Source organism: Sus scrofa, chromosome 16, assembly GCF_054392235.1.
Source record: "Sus scrofa isolate SSC_HxYL_T2T_F1_AM1 chromosome 16, Sscrofa_HxYL_maternal_Yorkshire_Landrace_v2.0, whole genome shotgun sequence".
Classification (NCBI taxonomy): Eukaryota; Metazoa; Chordata; class Mammalia; order Artiodactyla; family Suidae; genus Sus; species Sus scrofa.
In genome coordinates this window covers 75,412,798-75,433,555 of record NC_139398.1, presented here as the reverse complement: position 1 = coordinate 75,433,555, position 20,758 = coordinate 75,412,798, and the positions used below count along the sequence as shown (strand labels likewise).

The window sequence follows — 20,758 nt, the reverse complement described above, 5'->3', positions numbered from 1 at the left end:
CCTAGTACGTAGTCCGGGCTGACAGGCTGCCCATCTTACCAATGAGGAGACAGAGATTCAGAGTGGAGAGGTAGCTTTTCTGAAAAAGGTAGCTAAGAGCAGACAAATTTGGACCTTCTACCTTTTAGACCCAGCGTTCTTGTCTACATACTGGGAGTTGCAAGTTTCCAGCCTAAGAACCACCTTAACTTACAATGTGTTTTATTAATCTTCTATTGCACTACAAAATTTTTCTGTATTTTTTAAATCACAAAAAAATTTCCAGTTTATACATTTCCAGTCTCTCTGAAAACCTGAAGTTGTTGCAACATGGAGCTTACATTCATGAAAAGTAGAATTAGCCAGAGCCGAAGAGAAGCCACATCCCCTACAGGGGATAGTTCCCACCACCTCACCCTGTCTCGGTCATCCAGCTGATTCACTATGTTACCTGCCTGGTCCTGGTGGGCTTTGGGGCTTGAGCCTCCTGCCAAAGGCTATGGCCTTTCTCCTGACATTCGTCACCAAGGGCTTCCCTGAGGAACAGAGAATGAGGTTAATGAGGCTGGTGAGATTCCTTCCCGGGAACTTGGGGCCACGGATTGCCAGAGCCAGGCCAGAGGTGGGGGTCCCTCCGAGGGGATGCCCTGGGGAAGCCCCAAGCCTGGTCCCAGATGGGGCTTGGGGAAGCCCTCCCAGATCAGAGCCTGTTGGGGGCAGGCAGATGGAGCCATCACATGTTAGCCTGTGGCAGCCGCACAAGAAGCTATGTTCCTGTATTTCTGTCTGTCGCCGAGCATGCTCTGAGAAACAACACCCCCACCCTCGTCACCGTGACCCTGTCAATCCAGAGCATGAATGCCTGGCAACTCTCTCATGAACCCATATCCATTACCACGTCTTCTCCATCAGGGGAGCATGATAGCAAGGTGGGGAGCCTCACACTCATTCAAAACTCCTGAATGAGGCAGCTCAGGGCAGCGGGGCACCTCCAGGCTGCCTGGGTCTGAATGGAGGCTCCCTCCTTCACCACTGCTGTCTGTTGGCAATGAACCTCTCTGAGCCCCTTTTCTGATCTGTAAGATCAGCTAATAATAGTCTCCACCTTGCAGGGTTGTTAGGATGATAGGAAATAAAATAAGCAAATTCCTTAGTAGAGTGCTTTATACACAGCAAATGCTTAAATGCCAACTGTTTGACGGTGCCACCATCACCAGGTGCTGATATTCTATATATTCTACCAGCAGGAGGTGGTGCAGGGCCCAGCCATCAAACCCAGTGAACAAACCAACAAGATTGCGCTAGATGATTTAACAGCTATAAAGAAAATAAAGGGGTTAAGGCGAGAGACTAGGGGGACGACAGAGACCTCTTTGGAAGGCAACATGTGAGCTGAGCGTTCTCAACCTTGGCACTGTTGTCATTTGGGGCCACTCCATCCCCCTTACTATGGGGGCTGTCCCATGCATCGTGGGATGTTGAGCAGCATCCCTGGATTCTACCTGCTAAATGCCACCCAGGCCCCTCTCTCAACTGTGACAACGAAAAACATCTTCAGACATTGCCCAACGCCCCCTGGAAGGCAAAAATGAGCCCTGCTGGGAATCAGCGTTAAAAGGGCTTAAGGGAGAGGAGCATTCAGATGACAGAACAGAGGGCTTGGATCCAGAAGAGATTTACTTTGAACCCAGAGAGAATGAGGAACTGGAACCCTCACCCCGACCCTGATCCAGGTATTCCCAATGTGTAGCCACTTAACTTAAAACAAATCACTCTCATTACATATACACTGGGTTCTGTTTTTCTGGAGAACCCGGCCGGATTCGGTGGTAGAGCTAGGATGTCAAGCCTCACTCCCTCTGCTGCCCCAGCCCATGTCCCAGGGAGGCTCAGCTCCAATTCAGAGGACAGCAGCCAGGCTTGCTGTCACCCACCCCCAAAACCTCTCCACACCAGCGTAGACACCCACTCCCAGAGGCTGACGTGGAAGAGGGTAGGCCAGGAAGAGAACCAAAAGAGGCCACAAGCAGGTGACGTGTTTATTGTGGGATGGCTTCTTCTGGGGGCCAGGCTGGCTGTGAGGCTCTACTGGCGAGCGGGCGGCGGGGGGACCCTCACAAGCACTCAAGCGCCCGGCCCCAGAGCAGACAGAAGCGATAACTTGGGATCCAAACAAGTTGTACATAAATAGAAGGAGGTGGGCAAAGGAAAAGGAGAAAACAACAAACAAACGTGCACTTTCCTATCCGAGTGTGACAAAGTGGCCGCGCCGTGCCTGCATCCAGGCTCTTCTCTTACTCCGCTTCCACGCTGAGGCTCCGGTCTGTGCCAAACACCACCTTCGGATCCAACTCCCGGCAGCCCTCCCGCCAGTCTCCTGGACTGGCAACCAAGTCAAGAAAACCAAGATGGGTTCTCAAAGAAAACAAAACAAAAATCGCTTTTGTGGCTCTTGGCACCTCCCAGTTCTAGCGGGTGAACAACGTGTCCCCCGATCCCAAACCAACCAAAAAATAAAACACGTTGAGCATAAGCTGCGTCAGAATAAAAACATATTGCACATGGCTCCAAGAGTCTTCCTGAGCACCCCTCACTGCGGAGACCCGGATACTGGCTTTTGATCCAACCCCTCTCGGATCCTCTGCTCTGAGCCAAACTCCAGGCTGAGGCTGGCTTTAACCTCATGCACCAGACGCATATGGTGGAGGGAGGTGGGGGCTGCTGGTTTTAAATCTTTGTCTACTTTTCAACAACTTTTTTCCTCTGGGTGGAGAGTGAAGTTCTACAGGTGATCAGAGCATCCAAGATGTGGAATCTTCTGGAACCGAGAGCCTGGAAAGTGGTTCTCCCCAAGCATATACTTTTGCCAAGGAAAGTCTGTGGTGACCCATGGGCCAGTCCCAAGGAGGGTTAGTTAAAACCTACAGCCCTCGAGTGGGACAGGCAGTGTGGCAGTCACCATCGATTTTTCAAAGGAATTTTCAAGTATCACAAAATCCCTGATACAGCATGTAAACAAGACATCTAACTGAACAGAAAGCTAGGCCTCTTCGGGAAGCAGCAGCACATGAAATATCTAAAAGGCTGAAGAAGGTTTTCGGTTCCACAACAAAGCAGGACCGCCACGCACACGGCGCCTCGGCAAGCGGCCGCTTGGGCATGAACGCACACACAGGCCCCTGGGTATGGAGCCAGGGAAGGAAAAGCACCCTGGCAGGGGGGGTCCTGAGAACACACCAGGCTGCCCCCTTTTTTCAGTGGTGTAGCTGCCATCGGCAAGGAATAAAGGAGTCTTTGATGCTAAAACCTGGACGTGTTCGTGGACTGCTGGTGTGTCTCCAGGTCCCAGTCTCCTGGCCTCTTCCCAGGTCTTTTCTTTGCTGGCTGGGCCCTTCCCAGGGGGTGGCCACCGAGCCACCCCCTTGCACCCCAGCCACACGTGGAAGACGTTTTCCAGAGGAATGCTCTTGGGTGAGGTATGTCATTGACTGTTTTGCTCTGGTCAGTTTTATATAAAAAGAACACCGACTCTCTCTTCGAGGGCCCTCAGACTCCACGGGGACAGCCTCCCAACGCCTCGCTGGGCCAAGCTCCTCTCGTCAGTGTCCTCTTTTTCTGCCTGGGTCTCCAAGGCCTCCTTGTATGGCTAACTAACAGTGTCCTATCTGTCGAAACAGCCGGTGGGGAATGCGTGGGGAACGCTGAAGTAGCTGCTCCCATAGGTGGCGGCCAGGCAGTGCCTGGGCTCAGCTGCGATGGCCATCTGCATGCTGAGGGACGCGGGCAGCGGCACAGGACACACGTCCATGGGCTGGAGGGTGGGGTACAGGGCATGGAGGGATGAGCTGGTGCCCCCTGAGAGCAGGGTCCCTGCACGGTGGGCCTGCAGAGAGTCCCGGTAGGCCAAGCACAGGTCCTGGACGGGGCTCTGGAACTGGGCCAGGGCCATCGTGGTCGGCTGGCTGAGGCCAGGGTACGCGGACGGCTGGAACAGCACTTGAGTGGGGGCGGCGGGTGCTCCAGGCACCATGGCCAAGGCCTGGCTCTTGACTGCGACGGCATCCTTGAGGACATTGTCATAAGCTCTGAAAGGAAAGACTTGGGAGGTCAGAGGCCACAGCAGCAGACACCTGCCCTGCTGAAGAGGATGCCAGGAGATCCACAAACAGTTAGTGCCGGGCCCCTCCCAGACTGTGGCACTGGCTCAGCTGTTCTCTGACGAAACTCAGTCCCCAGCCCTCAGCTTGGAGGGTTTCTCTACTGACCCCTCAAGACTAGTCTTGCTGTCCCTGAAGCCCCTTGGCGCAGCCTCACCTCTGAGGTCAACACTGCAGACAACAACTTCCAGGTCACTACCTGGTCCCTCCCGTGGAGTTGGAGCTTCAAGAGGGAGGGCCTGTCTGCTTTTGCTCATCACTGCATCCACATGCAGAGCCCCCGGGACTTAGGTAGGCACCACCTCTGCCTTCAAGGCACTTCCTGTCAGTTCCAGCCCGAGCTGGCTCACTCCTAAGCTAGTAGGTTTCAATCAGGTTGCCCCTGGGTCCTTAGCGCCTTGGTCTGGAAAGGGAGATGGAACAGGTTTTTTTCCATCTCAAAAAACAAAACAAAACAAAAAACCCACAAAATAACAACAACAACATACCCCAATAAAACTTTTTGGGAAAACAAATCAATTAGAGGCTTCTGTAAGAAAGGAGCAAGTGGAGGTGTTCCTGCTGCCGCTCAGCGGACTGCGAATCTGTCTGATATCCATGAGGATGAGGGTTCCATATCTGGCCTTGCTCAGAGGGTTAAGTAACTGGTATTGCCACAAGCTGCAGTGTAGGTTGCAGGTGTGGCTCAGATCTGGCATTGCTGTGGCTGTGGCCAGCAGGTGCAGCTCCTATTTGACCCCTATAACCAGGGATATGCCTCAGGTGTGGCCCTAAAAAGAAGAAAGGAAGGGAGGGAGGAAGGCAGAAAAAAATTTAAGAAAAATAAAAGAGCAAGTGGAGGAGTTCCTGTTGGGGCTCAGTGGATTAAGAACCCCATGTAGTGTCTGTGAGGATGTGGGTTTGATCCCTGGCCTTGCTAGGATCTGGAGTTCCCACAGTCTGTGGACAATCTGTGGTGTAGGTCATAGACGCGGCTTGGATCCGGTGTAGCTGTGGTGTGGACATGTAGCTGCAGGTCTGATTCGACCCCTTGCCTGGAAACTTCCATGTGCCACATGGGGAGGGAAAAAAAAGTAAGAAAAAGGAGCAAGTGGAGGCTGCAGCAAGTCTGAGAAGGGAGCTACCCCAGAGGGACAGACTTGGGGAAGAGGCAGGGCTAGGGTCTCAGTACCCAGGGGCACCCATCCTTGCTCAACCCAGTGTTCTCCAGCTTTGGGCACCTTCTAAAAGGCACAGAGGTTAAAATAAGGGCTAGGGAGCAGGGCTGATTTCAGAGGCATAAGACAAAGACAGTTGCAACAGGAGGCTGAGATGTGGCTCCTCCTGGGCCTGGCCCGAGGTCAGTGGAGCCAGCCTCCGGGAGATGCCGCCAGCTGTTGGGAGGAAGAGAGACCAGGTACAGCAGGGCAGAAGCTTTCTGTCCTCTCCATCCTCCTCCCTGCAGTCCCTACCGAGCTCTTTGGCCCCCAGTATCGGTTTCGTGGTATTGTGTCCAAGATGCCTTTAAACATCCTCCCTGAAACACTGGACATTTCCTCCCCAAGATTCCCAGGGACCCGTGCAAGGAGGCTCTGGCCTCTTAGGTGAAGCCACTCTGGGCTTAGTGACTGAGACGGCTTTGCAGCTACATCTGAGAAAAGCAGCTTTTCTTTTTTCGGCCACCCCAAAAAAGCATACTGAGTTCCTGGGCCAGGGATCAGACCCAAGCTGCAGTTGCCACCTAAGCTGCAGCTGCAGCAACGGGATCCTTAACCCATGGTGCCGAGCCAGGGACTGAACCTGCATCCCAGTGCTCCCAAGATGCTGCCAATCCCATTGTGCCACAGCGGAAACTCCGAAAAGTAGCTTATAATGAATCTCTCTCTCTCTCTCTTTTTGGCTGGATCTATTAACCTACTGCGCCGGGCTGGGGATTGAACCTGCATTCCAGTGCTCCAGAGATGGTGCCGATCCTATCGTGCCACAGAAGAAACTCCACGAGAGTCTCTCCAAGTGAAAACCCAGAAGATTGACTGAGACACTGTGTCAAAGGGCCCAGGCTCTCAGAATGCTCAGAATGCTGTGCACAGAGCCCCTCTTCTCCCTCACTCTTAACCTGGAAACTGCAAAACCAAAGCTAACCAAAGCTACCCAAAGTTGGTAGGGCCAACCCTCCCACTCCCAATTCTATCAGGAGTCACCACAGCCTACTTTCTGTAAGTCACCAGCCCACCATCAGCCTTGGACCACCGGAAATCACCTGAGGTGGGCCTCATGAGCAAGTGGAACTTTGTATTTCAGAAACACAGACGGAGCGGGAGAGGAACTTACACCAGCAGGATTTCGATGCACGTGCTGAGCTGTTCCAGGGAGTAGTTGGAGATCCTCTGCAGGTCTCTGGTCCAGTAGGGAGAAAGCTGAAGGCAAATCCTAGAGGCCCCAACACACGCTGCGGCCACCACGGAAGGCTGGAACTTGTAGAAAATATGATCTGAAAGAGAATCACAGAGAGAGTTGGCATCGTAAAGCCCTGCTCTGGAGTCCAGGGCCCCTCCTGCCTGTGCCCTTGGGAACTGGTAGACAAATGACCAGGTTCAAGGTTGTTCCTTGCACACACACACGATGAGAAATTAAAACAGCATGAAGTTCACATCTGAATCCCAAACACCCTGGCACTCATTCAGCCTACAGAAGCAGTTTTCAAAATATCATCCCTGGCTTCCAGGGGCTGCAAGGGGCTTGCTGATGGGCTACAAGCTGAACTGCCAAACATCCATCCTTCCCTCTGGTTCTTAGGGGTGAATGACACTCTATTTAAAAGGCTTCTGTTTGGAGGTATGACTGAAGGCTACTTAAAAACAGTAACAAGCCTCACTAAAAATCTGCTTAAAGAATGAATGAGTGAAGGAGTATCTAGAGGAGTTTGATATTTGTAACTAAAATTGGTACCTGACTTACATTTACCGGGTAATCTTCCTCCCTTCTTCCCACAGCTTTACTGACACATGATTGACAAATCCCAACTGTACATATTATGTGTACAACGTGATGTCTTGGTACATGATTGTGAAATGATCTGAGAATTTTTTTTTTTTTTGGCCCGCATGTGCTGCACATGGACGTTCCAAATCAGAGCCACCGCTGCTGGCCTTCGCCACAGACACAGCAACACCAGATCTGAGCCGTGTCTGCAACCTACACCACGGCTCAGGGCAATGCCAGATCCCTGACCCACTGAGCGAGGCCAGGGATCAAACTCGTATCCTCGAGGATACTAGTCGGATTCGTTTCCACTGCGCCACAATGGGAACTCCATGATCTGTGAAATTTTAATGTCCCACTAAGATATCTGGCAACACAGCAAAGCTGGTACGTCCTATGAGCAAAGGCATACTGCTGAAATTCCCACAATTTTCATGACAAACACTTGCTTATTAGTGCATTACTATGCTGTCTTAAACTGTTTATGACTTTTGATGATTTCAATTTGGCTGTCAAAGTATGAATCAGGCAGGGTAGTATGGTTACAGGCACAGTCACAGGGTCAGACACCCCAGGTTCAAACCTTAGCAATGACCTTGGGTAAGTTACTTCATGTCTTAAGTATCAATTAAGGAAACTGATTTGTAAAATAATAGCACCTAAAAACCAAAAAATGAAAATAATAAAAAATAAAATAAGAACAGCAGAAATAGGATTTCCAAATGAGATAATGCATGCAGAGCACCAAAATAAGGTACCTGGTACACAGTAAGCACTCACTTAATGCTCGAGATCACCATCGTTGATACTGTTACTCACAACTACTTTTGGGGTGGGTTCTCAGGTGGTGACATCAACAGTGTTTCTGACCTAGTATTTTATGTAATACCTAGGTTTTAAGACATTGCGAAGAGTGAAATTCAAATAAAAGTTCCCAAACTGGGTAAGTTTATTGCTAAAGCAGATGTAAACATAATCTTCCCTCCACGCCACTTGCATGACGGCAGATCTTCTGGAATGACTACCTGTGAATCTGTGTTATTTAGATCACTTGCAATGTTCCAGGTTAGTGTACAAAAAACCACCAGGTGTTGTGTAAACAGGCGGGCTACCAGCTGCCTGCACAAAAGCTGCTATCTTTTTCACACGTTATTGCTAACACAGGGAGCGAGTCCTTACTCCTTCTCTGCTCATCCCTGCAAAGCGGGAGTGATGTGGTGATTTGGGTGGGTAGGCCCTGGTGGCAAGGACTCCCTGGGGGCAGACCTCTTGGGTACCCTGATCCCCACCCCCGTGTGCGTGAGGAAGGGCAGACAGGCTCTGACATCAGCCCCACCTTGCAGGGTGACCTCTAGGAAGTAGTGGGCATACTCCTTGAGGCAGTCTTTGGTCTTGCGGGGGCAGGTGGTGGGCCAGCTGTGGCAGTGGTGGTCCTTCTGGCTGACCGAGGCCAGGAGGTAGTAGTCGAGGAAGTGGGCAGGCGTGGGCAGGCAGAGGTTCCAGCTGAAGGCCTCCAGCAGCAGCAGCTCCGTGCTCAGCAGCTCCTTCTTGGTGAGAGAGAAGTTCTGGCTGCTCAGGATCCTTGTGCTGTTTATCTGCTCCAGCTTGGGGACATGGTCTTCCCTATCCTCAAACTTACCTGAAGGAAAAGCACAGGTTACTGGGAATCCGCCTTCACTGTCAAGGCCCAAGTTAAAGCACCCAGATGGTGTTCACAGAGAGAAGATAAAGCCCAAAGGCACACATTCCAGATCTGTCTCACCCGGGCTTGAATCCCCACACCATGGCTTCTAGCTGTGTGACCTTGGAAAGATGTCTCCCCCTCTCTGTGCCTCAGTTCTCTCGTCTGTAAAATGGAACCTAAAGCTCCACGGAGTTCCTGCTGTGATTCAGCAGGTTAAGAACCCAACTAGTATCCATGAAGATGTGGGTTCAATCCCGGCCTCGCTCAGTGGGTTAAAGGTCCAGCGTTGCAGCAAGCTGCAGCTTAGGTCATGGATGTGGCTCAGATCTGGGGTTGCTGTAGCTGTGGTGTCGGCCAGTGGCTCTGGCTCAGCCCCTAAGCTGGGAACCTCCATATGCCACAGGTGTGGCCCTAAAAAGAAAAAAAACAAAAAACTGGAAAACAATAGAAAGACATGACATGTGACTTGTAAGGGAAGGCTTTAAGAGGCCTTACAGCCTCCACCTACCCCCCACCCCGACCAGAGTGCTGTACTGAGACGCCCATGTAAGGAAGCAAGTCTAGCCTATTGGAGGTGAAGAGGCCATAAGGAGGAGAGCCGAGGTGTTCAGGCAACAGCCACCACTGATGGTCACACCGACGAATGAAGCTACCCTGCACCTTCCAGCCCAGTGGACCCTGCAGCGATGGTATGAATGAGCCCAGGTGGAACCAGCGCAGAAACCTCCTTGCAACCCACATCACTGTTGTTTAATATCGCTAAGTTTTGGGGTGATTCGTTTTGCAGCAACAGATAACTGGAACACATTCATATCAATGGCTAGTGGCAAAAAAGGCATGAAACCCCACTGAAAGACATGCCATACAGAAGGAACAATGCCCTCATACCAGAAGGTCCTGAAAATAAACTGTATGAAATAAAGCCACATGGAGCTAGAAACAAGCAAACAAAAATAAAAGGGAGGCCTTGGGTTATCCCACTCAAGGGTCAGGATTTACACAGCAGTGCCCCTGTCCCCCCACTAGGCAAGTCACCACCTGTGGATGACCACGGTGGCAGCCTCTGCTCTGGGAGGCTCTACAGGTGAGGCTGCAGGGGCATCCAAGCCACACCCCCTCACTCAGGGGAAACCGCGCACACATGCCTCTGGCCTCGGCCACTGAGGTTCTCCAAGGCACCAAGCCCTCCTCGCCACCGCCAAGTCTTTGCCTGCATAGCCCCTCTGCCCGAAGCACCCTTCCCATTGCCTCTCCACTCCACCACCCTCACCCTGTTCTTCACCTCGGAGTCACTGCTCCTTGGAAGCCTTCCCTGACTAGCGCCCCCACGTGCTGCCTGACGCTCACATCAGATGGTGTGCCCTGAGTCCTGGCCTTGGTCTGGTCACCTTGGCCTCCAAGCCCAACCTCCCTGGGTGCAGAAGAGCAGCTGAGCAGGCGACAGAAGAGGCAGTGGGAGACCCAGGGAGCTCCACGCACACATCTGCGCGGATGAAGGGAACAGCCAACAAAGCATCCACACACCTGTGCACAACTGCCAGCACCCTGACCCAGTTCTCAGCAGACAGTCGTGCCGACTGAGAGATGAGGAAGTAACCACTTTGGGCTGCCCTGCAGCAAATACAACACAACACATTCCTCACCAAGGCCTCAAAGGACGTCACTGAGAAATGAAACACCGACTGTGGGAAGCCTGCAGCTTTGTTCTCAGGGCACCAGGAAACAGCCCACTGAAACAGCCCATCTTTGCCAGGGAAGAGCAGAGGGACAGAAATGATGACTGCCCAGTGGTTCTGAAGCAGCTTGCAGCAACCCAGGCTCATCTTCTTCCCGAGCCCCATCGGCAGGAGCTGGGCCCGGCAGGGCACGGCCTCCACAGCACACACGTTTTCTCACCTTATACCAGGGCAACTCAGGCAGGAAAAGGCAAGGACAGTGCTGCCTGTTCTCCAAGGGGAAGAGGCTCTTACACACCGAAATCCTGGCCACCTTGCAGAGCCTCATGGCCCTGCCCCCTCCCCAAGCACAGGATCCAGCCACACTTGGAATCTGACCCCTCTTCCAGCAGGACAGGCTCACCCCCTCATCCACTGTATCATGTGTCCTCCAGAGCTCTCAGTTCAGAGGCCACTCGGTGTCATCAAGGCACCTCTCACCCTCAGTGCTACACTCCAAAGGTCAGTTATCAGTGGCCAGCACCTGAGCTTTAATAGGTCATTAACAGGTCTGAGCCCCAGGAGGACAAAGGGTCCCATCCCTTTGCTGCTGTGTCCCCAGGTCCCAGCACAGTCCCCAGCACACAGTAGATGCCCAATGACTATTCCTTGAGAGAATGCATAGTTGAAGTGCAAGCCTGTTGAATTGTTCTCTGATGTTCTCCATATGTATTCCCTAATATTTCTCCAATGATTCACATATTCCTTCCGCAATTTAAAAAGAAGTTCCCATCGTGGCGCAGCAGAAATGAATCTGACTAGGAACCATGAGGTTACAGGTTCGATTCCTGGCCTCCACTCAGCAGATTAAGGATCCCATGTTGCTGTGGCTGTGGTGGAGGTCGGCAGCTATAGCTCCGATTGGACCCCTAGCCTGGTTACCTCCATATGCCACAGGTGCATCCCTAAAAAGACGAAAAAATTTAAAAAATTAAAAAAAAAAAAAAAAAGAAGTTCCTGCTGTGGTACAATGGGTTAATGACTTGGCTCTGTGGGAGTGCTGTTCCTATTCTCAGCCCGGCGCAGTGAGTTAAGGATCTGGCATTGCTGCAGTGTGGTGGGGGTCACAGCTCCAACTTGGATTCAGTTCCTGGCGTGGGAACTTTCATATGCCACAGGTGTGGCTAAAAACAAAATAAATAAAAAGAATTTTTTTGTGTGAAATTGTCAAGGTTTCCCTGAACCGACTGAGCCAATGCTGTTCACAGACAGTCAATAGATACGAGAGCTCTTTTCTTTCCGGAGCAGAAGGTGGCAAGGTGGCATGGTGAAGGCAAGGCTCTGCCAGAAACGTGCATGGCATATAGCAGCACTGAGATCCTTCCACAGCCTTCCAGGAAGCCAGTAATCTATTCTAACAGGCAGATGTGCTTAATCAGATAAGTTCCTTGCTGCCCTCAGTGCTTTTCAAACCTTTCAGAGGCCTGCCTTTTCCCCAGACACCAGGCCCAAGAGGATTAGCCTCAACTGGAGGGGGCCATGGATTACTGAGGAATCTGAATTCACCTGCTCCCTCTGTTCCCCCGACTGGGGAGGCTGCACGGGGACCCACCGCACTGCAGGCCAGAGCAGGGCATAGCTGGCTCTGCACCTGACAGCACTCAACTCCAACAGGCTGTCGTTTCCTCTGCAGGAATACACCCCACGAGGAGAAAGCATGGCCACGTGGGATGCAAAGTGCTGTGACAAGTGCCCAGCACACAGAAAGGGACAGAGCCCCACACTGGGCAAGGGCACCAGGCTTTGTGCTGGACACATGCTGGATCCTCCCAGGTAGGTCCTGTTCCAAGCCGCAGAAGCTCGGAGAAAGTGCTCACACAAGCACTCAGCTCCACATCTAGGAGCAAGCTCGGAGCCCCTGGCTCCTAGCGAATGACACATTTTACAGCCAGCAAATATTTTATGAGTTTCCTGGTGTTGCACGTGCCAGGCAGACGTTTCCTCTCCTCCTCCCATGACCGTGCGCAGAGCGGCACTTTGTCCCCAGCCCACCACCCCTGAGCGCCACCACTCAGCTGCTTGCTCCTTATTGACAAATAGCACAGAAACAGATGCCTGGAAGTCTTTAGGCAGGTCCCCTGGTAGGGGCTGGGGACAGAAGTCAAGTCTTTCCAAGTCAGACGAGAGCCACAGACTCTCTTCAAATCGTTTGATGTACTTTTTATTTGGAAAAATTTCAAATCCACAGGATATGGCGGAAAAAAAGAATAATAAATCCATATGACTTTTCGCCAGATTCACCAATTGCTGACACGGAGCCACACAACTGCTGTGTGTGTGTGTGAGAGAGAGACAGAAAGAGAGAGAGAGAGAGGGTGGGGGAGGAGAGAGAGAGTGAGAAATGCTGGTTTGGCTGAACCATTTTAATTAAGTTGCAGAGATGACAGGCACCCCTGGGTACTTCAGCATCCATCCCTGAGGTCATTTTCCTCCAGAATCATAATGCTGTTAGCAATCCCAAAACATCAGCACTAATGCAGTCACACCATCTACCGTTCGATCCATATCTGACTTTCCCCAAGGGCCCCCAAATGCCTTTATAACCTTCGTTTTCGGATCCAGATCCAACAAGGCTACACATGGTGTCTGTTGTGTCTCTTCAGTCCCATTCTTTGCTTTTCACGACACAGGCTTTTGGGATGAATCCAAGCCAGTTGTCTTGTACTATGTCCCATACATTCTGGATTGCCTGACTGAAAGGTTCCTCACAATCAAACAGTCTGGGCAAGAAAATGACAGAGGTGATCTTCTGCCCTTCTCACTGGATCACACCAGGAGTTACGTAATGTCAGTCTGTCCCAGCAACAGCGATGCTACCTTTGATCGCTTGGTTAAGGTGGTGACACCAGATCTCTCCATTTTAAAGGTACCAATCCCCTGTGAAATTAATAAGCAACCTGTGAGGTGACACCTCAAGACGAAATGAATATCCTGCGGCCTAACAACCTCTAACTCAACGGTGTGGCATCCACAGATGATCCTGTGCTGAATAATTACACCGGGATTGAAAAAAAGAACTTTTAACAATTCTACCAACTCATCTACATTTTATTTTATTTTATGTTTTTGCTTTTTAGGGCTACACCCACAGCATATGGAAGTTCCCAGGCTAAGGGCTGAATCTGAGCTACAGCTGCCGGCTTTTACACCACAGTCACAGCAACGCAGAATCTAAGCCGTGTCTGCGACCTACACCACAGCTCACGGCAACATCAGCTCTCCGACCCACTGAGCAAGGTCAGGGATCAAACCCGCATCCTCATGGATACTAGCAGGATTCGTTTCCGCTGCACCACAACGAGAACTCCCTACATTTTTCTCTTTGGATAGTCATGTTCTTGGCCCCAACTCTGAACAGCAGGAGCACAATCAACACACTAAGAACAATAAAAAAAAAAAAAAACCCTCTAAACTTATCAAAGCCCTAGTCCTCACCCTGAATCTGGAAGGCCACGCACATGCACGTGAGCTGTTAGTGTTGGTGGTGAAGGTGAAACATGCAAATAACACCTTTTAGGATGCTCTGCGTCACTGTTCCCACCACTCTCAGGGGCTGGTGCAAAGAGAGCCTGAGCCATTCCTGGCAGGTCACACAGTTAGTGGACCGATGACCAAAAGTCCGACAAGTGTCTTAAACTCTTAATCACAGACTAAGCGATGGGGGGGGGCAGACACTGTAATCCAGCAAGTCTAAGGAGGGACATTCACACACTGGATTTTTTCTTTAAAAAAAATTTTTTTGGCCTTGCCTAGACATGTGGAAATTCCTGGGCCAGGGATCAAACCCATGCTACAGCAGTGACAATGCTGGATCCTTAACCTGTTGAGCCACCAGGAATTTTCTCTTTTTGCTTAGTTTTTATTTTTTTTCTTTTTAGGGCCACACCTGCAGCATATGGAAATTCCCAGCCTAGGAGTTGAATCAGAGCTGCAGCTGCCAGCCTATAAGCCACAGCCATGGTAACACCAGATCCCAGCCGCATCTGCGACTTATACTGCAGCTTGTGGCAACGCCAGATCCTTAACCCAGTGAGTGAAGCTAGGGATTGAACCTGCATCCTCACAGACATTATGTCAGGTTCTTAACCCAGTGAGCCACAACGGTAACTCCTTTTTTTTTCTTTAATAGTATTATAGTAAAATACACATAATATGTACCATTTTAACCATTTTTAACTACATTGATAGTGGCACTAACTACATTCACGCTGTTGTGCAACCAGCCTTCAGTACTCTTTTCATCTTGCAAATCAAAACCCTACACCCATTCAACAAGTCCCTGTCCCCCTCCCTCACCCCTGGTAACCACCTTTCTACTTTCTGTCTCTATGAATTGACTGTTCTAAAGACGGACCCTTCTTCCACTCACTGTCCTGACAATCAAGCCTTAAAGTAGACCAAACAGAATTTCTGACTTTTCTGAAATAGGAGCAACAGAAGCAATTTTTTTTCTTTTTAGGGCCGCACCCTCAGCATATGGAGGTTCCCAGGCTAGGGGTCAAATTGGAGCTACAGCTGCCAGCCTACGTCACAGCCACAGAAACACCAGACCCAAGCTGCATCTGCAATCTACACTACAGCTCACGGCAACACAGAATCCTTAACCCACTGAGCAAGGCCAGGAGAGAACCAAGTTTTAATACAACAGCCATTAAGACGATTCTTCTTTGCTAAAGAAGTGCAATTCGTTTAAAAGCAGGCAAAACTGCTGCTTCTCAAGAAAGATCACGCTCTAATTTTAAAGTCTTTTCTCTCCTCTTTTCATCGGAGGATGAGAAAATCTGATCAGGAAGTGATATCCCACGGCTACCCCTCCCCATTCCAGCCCCGCCTGACTCTGCGGGCTGCTGGTGACACAAGGAAGGGAGACAGGCGGGTCAGAAAGTAAAGAGCCATCCTAGTGGCCACCTGGCACTCCAGGTGGGCCTGGCATCTTTGCAGCTTACCATGGAAAGGGCTAGGCGGTAGAGGAGGTGAGGACCCAACAGGAGAGAGAAAGCCCTGGTGAAAGGTTATTACCCCAGTACCTGAAAGAGGAGTCCTGGGCCCTTTAGATTCCAAGCTGGGCCAGGCTGAATGGAGACCTTTCTGATGCTAATTCTTTCCTCCTTTCTCAGAGGGGAAAGAAATGGCCATTAGAAGGAGCGGAACCAGCTAGCTCTCTTTACAGCTAGTCCTGAGGATATTTATTGAGGGCTGAGCATCCTGTGACCAGGGACAACTAGGATTCTGGGGGAGGTCCTGATTGGAAACAGGCAAGACTGCCCGCCCCAAGGACTTCAAGTTCAAGCTCAGGTGCCAGATCTCTATCCTCACTGCTGTTATGACTTGTATGATTTCAAGCAGTCACTCGGAAACCCATACATCAAACGGTGGTACGAGGGCTCAAGGAGATAGCAGGTACTGTGACTGGCACAGGACCCAGGGAGTAGGGAGTGCTTTGTAAATGGCAGTAGCAGCTGCTGTATTATTTACTGAACAGGGCGCTTCTTATTTGCACCCTCGACTGGGGATCTTCTAAAGTCCTATTAGATGGGTAGAGATGAAATGCTACATTTCTGACAGGCTCAGAAAAAAAGGGTGGAAATAAGCCTGACCAAAGGTTCCCCCAGCCCCACAGATGGCACTGGCTGGGCTGTGCTAAAAGCCCTGAGAGGATGCTCTGGCCTCTCTCCCCTAGACTCTGACCTTGAACTCAACCTGCCTGCTGGTGGTTCCAAGGTTCACAGAGGGAGCAAGGCCAAGGGGAGTGCAGGGCCCAAGGCCTTTCCTGGAGGCGTCCTTCTCACAGGCCTGGGACTTTCCCAGGTCTTCTAGCTGCTGAGCAAAAGGCAGGAATCCACACACCAGGATGTGAGCCCAGAGGGCAGGGGGTTTCACAGTTCGCTTCCCTCTGCACCCCAGGCTCCACCACAGCACTGGAGGCATCAAGCAATGTGGGGCCCTCAGGGAGCGGCGGCCTGTCGGGGGGCAGCTGTGCTTGTTATGCCCTTCACAAGTGCTTTCAGTTCATTCTGGGAACAACCCAGAAGTTGGGAGTATTTTTCATGTGGAGTCAGAGGCTCAGAAAGGTTGAGTTGCCCAAGTCACCCAGCTGTTACGGGTGAGAGCAGAATAAAATGTCTGGCTGGCTACTTATTCCATGAGGATGGGGACCACATCTGTCTTAGAGGACATTATAGAGATCATTCCCTGCACCTATCACAACAGGCAGCATAAACTCAACGCTGAATAGTTTCTTCCTTTATTTTTTATGGCTGTACCAGTGGTATATGGAAGTTCCCAAGCTAGGGGTTGAATCAGAGCTGCAACTACAAGCCTATGCCACAGCCACAGCAATCGGGATCTGCGACTTACGCTGCAGCTTACGGCAACACAACACCGGATCCCTAACCCACTGAGCAAGGCCAGGGATCAAACCCACATCCTCACAGAGACAACATCGGGTTCTTAACCCACTGAGCCACAATGGGAACTCAGTTTTTTTTTTTTTGAATGAACACACATAAACGGCTCCAAGTCCAGAGCCTTCTATACGCCATGCAGGAAACCTCAGATCTAGTCACAAGGACCCCTGCAATCCCATAAAGTCTCCATAATGAGCGTATCTTTCTGGGCGCAGGAATTCCCATGGATGTGGGTGTCAGGCCAGCTGAGGCCTCTTTCCATCTAACTTCCTTGTTCTCCACCAATACTTTTGTCTCCATCATTCCTCCTGCTGATGCTACTTAGTAATTTAATTCCAGAGATTTTCCACTGAAGATCTGTTTGATCGAGACGTAAGTTTTTCTTCCAATGGCAGAACTTAAGTCAAACAGTGAATCTCCTTTCTATAATAAAGAACAACCTCTTCTCCACCCAAAGTAGCTTTTCATTAAAAAAGAACTCTTTGGCTTTGTGTAGGTATTGAGGTCAGAAGGTTGCTTGCTCCTTGTCCCCAAAGGCGCATGGCTCATACGTCCAGCACACCAGTGTCTTTCTGAGGAAGCAGGGGAGACAGATTTTGAGCAATTTCATAGAGAAGCCAGGAAACTAATCTGGGGACAGCACTCTCTGAAGGCGGCGTGACTGTGGTTTGACTCCCAGCAGGGAGCGGCAGAGGATCACCCTGGGTTCTCCGGCAATTCAGGCACTCACAGCTGTGCAGTCTGGGGCACACACCACGGGAGTAACAGAAGTAGACAGAACTGTGGTGAGGATGTCACGAGGGCGAACTTGCTCGGGTTTATAAATCTCCGCTCACTTCAGCACCAGCCATGCAGTCAGAAATACAGAGGGGGCAATGACAGGTTAATTTGCGGATAGGATTTGAGGTGGGGGAGAGAGAAAGCCAGGAACAGAGCAAGAAACCCCTCCAGCGAGAAGACAGTGCTTCTGGAGGTCTTCAGGGAAGGGAGGAAGCTGTAAATACCATGGCAGGTGGGAAGCAGCGAGTGTCCCACTCCCACTCTGTCCCTGAAGACCTGCTACAGATGCTACGTTCATGAGCTCCACTCTCCAGGGATCTGGAGGTTAGAAAGCGTCCTGCAGAAACAAGCCTGGACCTCCAGGCAGACCTTCCCTGGTGAAGCTCTTTTCTCAGGACACAAAGGAAGCTCCTTAAGGAATGTGCACAGTCCTCATCATTGAAGGTTCCTTCCACACACCTGCACCCACTAAGTGCTAAGCCTGGAAGACAGTGGCGCTCAAGACAGGTCAGGTCCGCATCCTCACAGGGCCTTACAGCTCCTCCCTCCTTCCTCTCTTCAAAGCAAGGCTGCTCTGTCCATGGCTGCATCTGGCACAGAGCAGAGCTCAATAAATACTGAATGAATGAATGAATGAATGAATGAAAGCACATTTTTGACAGGCTGACTCAATTCCTGAGTCCAGCTTTAGACTGGAGGTGACGTTATGGGAGGTTGTTTTCTCCAGGAGGAAACTGTAAAAAAATGCCTCTGAGATCAGACATGGCATTCGGCCAGCTGGGTCACACACCGGCTTCCCCTCTGGCTGGGAGGACTTCCCCGTCTCAGGATGGAGCGACTGGTGCGATGACTTCACATGGTGACCCCAGCAAAGTCTGGGCTCCTTTGTGTTCCTCTGTACAAGTGACCCAGGTTATTTCACTGCCAGAAAGAGTGGGAGCTGTGGGATGTGGCCCTGTCGTGTACACTGCTGGCATATGCGGCGAGGGGCGAGCAAGGGCTTGGTGGGGAGGAAAGGAGTTCTCCCCCTGTAATGAAGGTCACTGCTTTGCAGACTGCCCACTCCCAGCGCACCAGGGGCTGCTCTGGACCAGGTCCAACCGGGCTGCCAGCTGCAAGAAGAGCAGAGAGCGAGTCCTTTTCGGCTGTGGTGCTGAAGGCGTGGACATCAGGGGTCCTGGATCCTTTGTTGTTCCAACCTCTCTGCTCAGAGCAGGCGGGGGAGAAGAGGAGGAGGAAGGGGGGGAGAGGAGGAGGAGGGGAGGCAATCTGCGCTGCCTCTCTCAAGGTTGGAAGGGGAGCTGCTTCTAGACTGCGACCCAGTCCTTAGGGCTGAAGTATTCATCCAGGTGAGCTAAAATGTGGCTCCACAGGCCAGAAAAGCAGAGAAACCAGGCATCTTCCACTGCTGACCTGACTCTTGCTGCTACAGCCAAGGAAGATCATAATCTGCTGTGGGACAAAGGCTGCTGTTGTGCGGCGGCTGAGAGCAAGGACTTGGGGGGATGGGAAGAGCCTACCTGGGTCCCCATCCTAGCGGTGCGCCCACAGGCATCACCCAACTGCTGGGGCTCACTTTCTTTCTCGGTCAACTGGGGAAAATGACAGTGCCTACTTCATAGGATTGTTTTGAGGATTAAATGAACCAATTCACACAAAAAATTCAAAACACTGCCTGGAGTATAAACGATAAATATTAATCATTCCATGATCACTGAGGCCAATCACATTTTGATTACATAAAAGAAAAAAATTTAGTGAATTTGCAAGAAATGTTTATTTTATTCTTTGTTTTTCCCATTTTCTAATTTCCTATAAAAAACAAGTATCACTCTCCTGCTGAGGAAAAGTGGTTACTACTTCTCAGAAGACAAGACGCCACTAATGGGGAGTTCCCTTTGCGGCTCAGCAGGTTAAGAACCTGACTAGTATCCATGAGTATGTGGGCCTCACTCAGGGGGTTAGAGATCTGGCACTGCTGTGAGCTGTGGTGAGGTTGCAGATGTGGCTCAGATCTGGCATGGCTGTGGCTGTATTGTAGACTGGCAGCTGCAGCTCCCATTCAACCCCTAGCTCAGGAACTTCCACGTGCCACAAGTGCAGCCCTAAAAAGCAAAAAAAAAAAACCAAAAAAAACCCAATGCCACTAATGGGACCCTTAGAAGCCAGAAGTGGCAAAGTAACTGCCACAGAAGGTTCTCAAATGTGGATCTGCCCTTGTACAAGACTAGGACATAGGGAGAGGCAAGACATGCTCTGTGAAGACCATCTTGAAAATCTAGGCAAATACACCTAAAGTAAAAATAATTTCGTCTCACCACCCAGGGAAGGGATAGGCTGGCATATTTCCTTTAGATCTAGAAATGGGTTTTTTTGTTTTTGTTTTGTTTTGTTTTGTTTTTAGGGCCGCACCCGTGGCATATACAGGTTCCCAGGCTAGGGGCTGAATCAGAGCTGCAGCTGCTGACCTACACCACAGCCACAGCAATGTGGGATCCGAGCTGTGTCTGTGACCTACACCACAACTCACAGCAATGTCAAATCCTTTACCCTCCAAGCGAGGCCAGGAATCGAACCTGCAGTTCTCATAGATACTGGTCAGGTTAACCACTGAGCCACAATGGGAACTCCCCGGAAGTGGTTTTAAACCATCTGAGTTCTCCTGTGGTGCAGCATGTTAAGAACTCAGTGGCTTGGGTTGCTGCTACGGCGCAGGTTCGATCCCTGGCCCAGGAACTTCCACATGCAGAAGGTGTGGCCCCAAAAAAGAAATTAACCCATGCAGGTTAAGATTCTCCCTTCCCACACAAAACCTCAGAGACCAGAACCCCAGGCCCTGGGCAGACAAACGTGCCAGAGCAAATGGTGTAATTTCTGAGTTTCTAGACCAGCCAGCTGTCTGATAGGCACTGCACACAAAATCCTTCCCCACATAGTTCTAAGCCTGTAGGTCTGCAGAGATGGGAACAGGAAATGGAAAATCACAAGTCCTCACTCACTGTGGAGGAACACTGCAGCCCCGAGCTGGGATCTGCTCAGCAAGGCCCTGAGGTCACAGACCACTGTTTCCAGTCT

The 20,758-nt window shown here is 50.9% G+C and overlaps 1 protein-coding gene and 1 long non-coding RNA gene across 5 annotated transcripts in view; both read right to left on the bottom strand.

Annotated features, from left to right (window-relative positions):
• Positions 1-314: 314 nt before the first annotated feature.
• The window catches only part of CCNJL (cyclin J like), a 64,537-nt gene continuing 44,093 nt past the window's right edge, over positions 315-20,758 (bottom strand). For 2 of the 4 annotated variants that reach the window (XM_085001871.1, XM_003359830.6), the window contains exons 4-6: positions 8,434-8,736; positions 6,447-6,606; positions 2,005-4,064 (exon numbers count right to left, since the gene is read on the bottom strand). In XM_085001871.1, the coding sequence (XP_084857997.1) occupies positions 3,641-4,064; positions 6,447-6,606; positions 8,434-8,736 (887 nt within the window). In that variant the 3' untranslated portion in view covers positions 2,005-3,640. Of the gene's footprint in view, positions 516-2,004; positions 4,065-6,446; positions 6,607-8,433; positions 8,737-20,758 lie in introns of those variants that run through there. The other 2 variants (XM_085001870.1, XM_085001869.1) reach the window with 2 other exon arrangements.
• On the bottom strand, positions 17,689-20,487 carry LOC146395659 (uncharacterized). Its single transcript, XR_014830944.1, has 2 exons — positions 20,421-20,487; positions 17,689-20,259 (listed from the first exon to the last, which is right to left on the bottom strand). It is a non-coding gene; the product is annotated as an uncharacterized LOC146395659 (long non-coding RNA).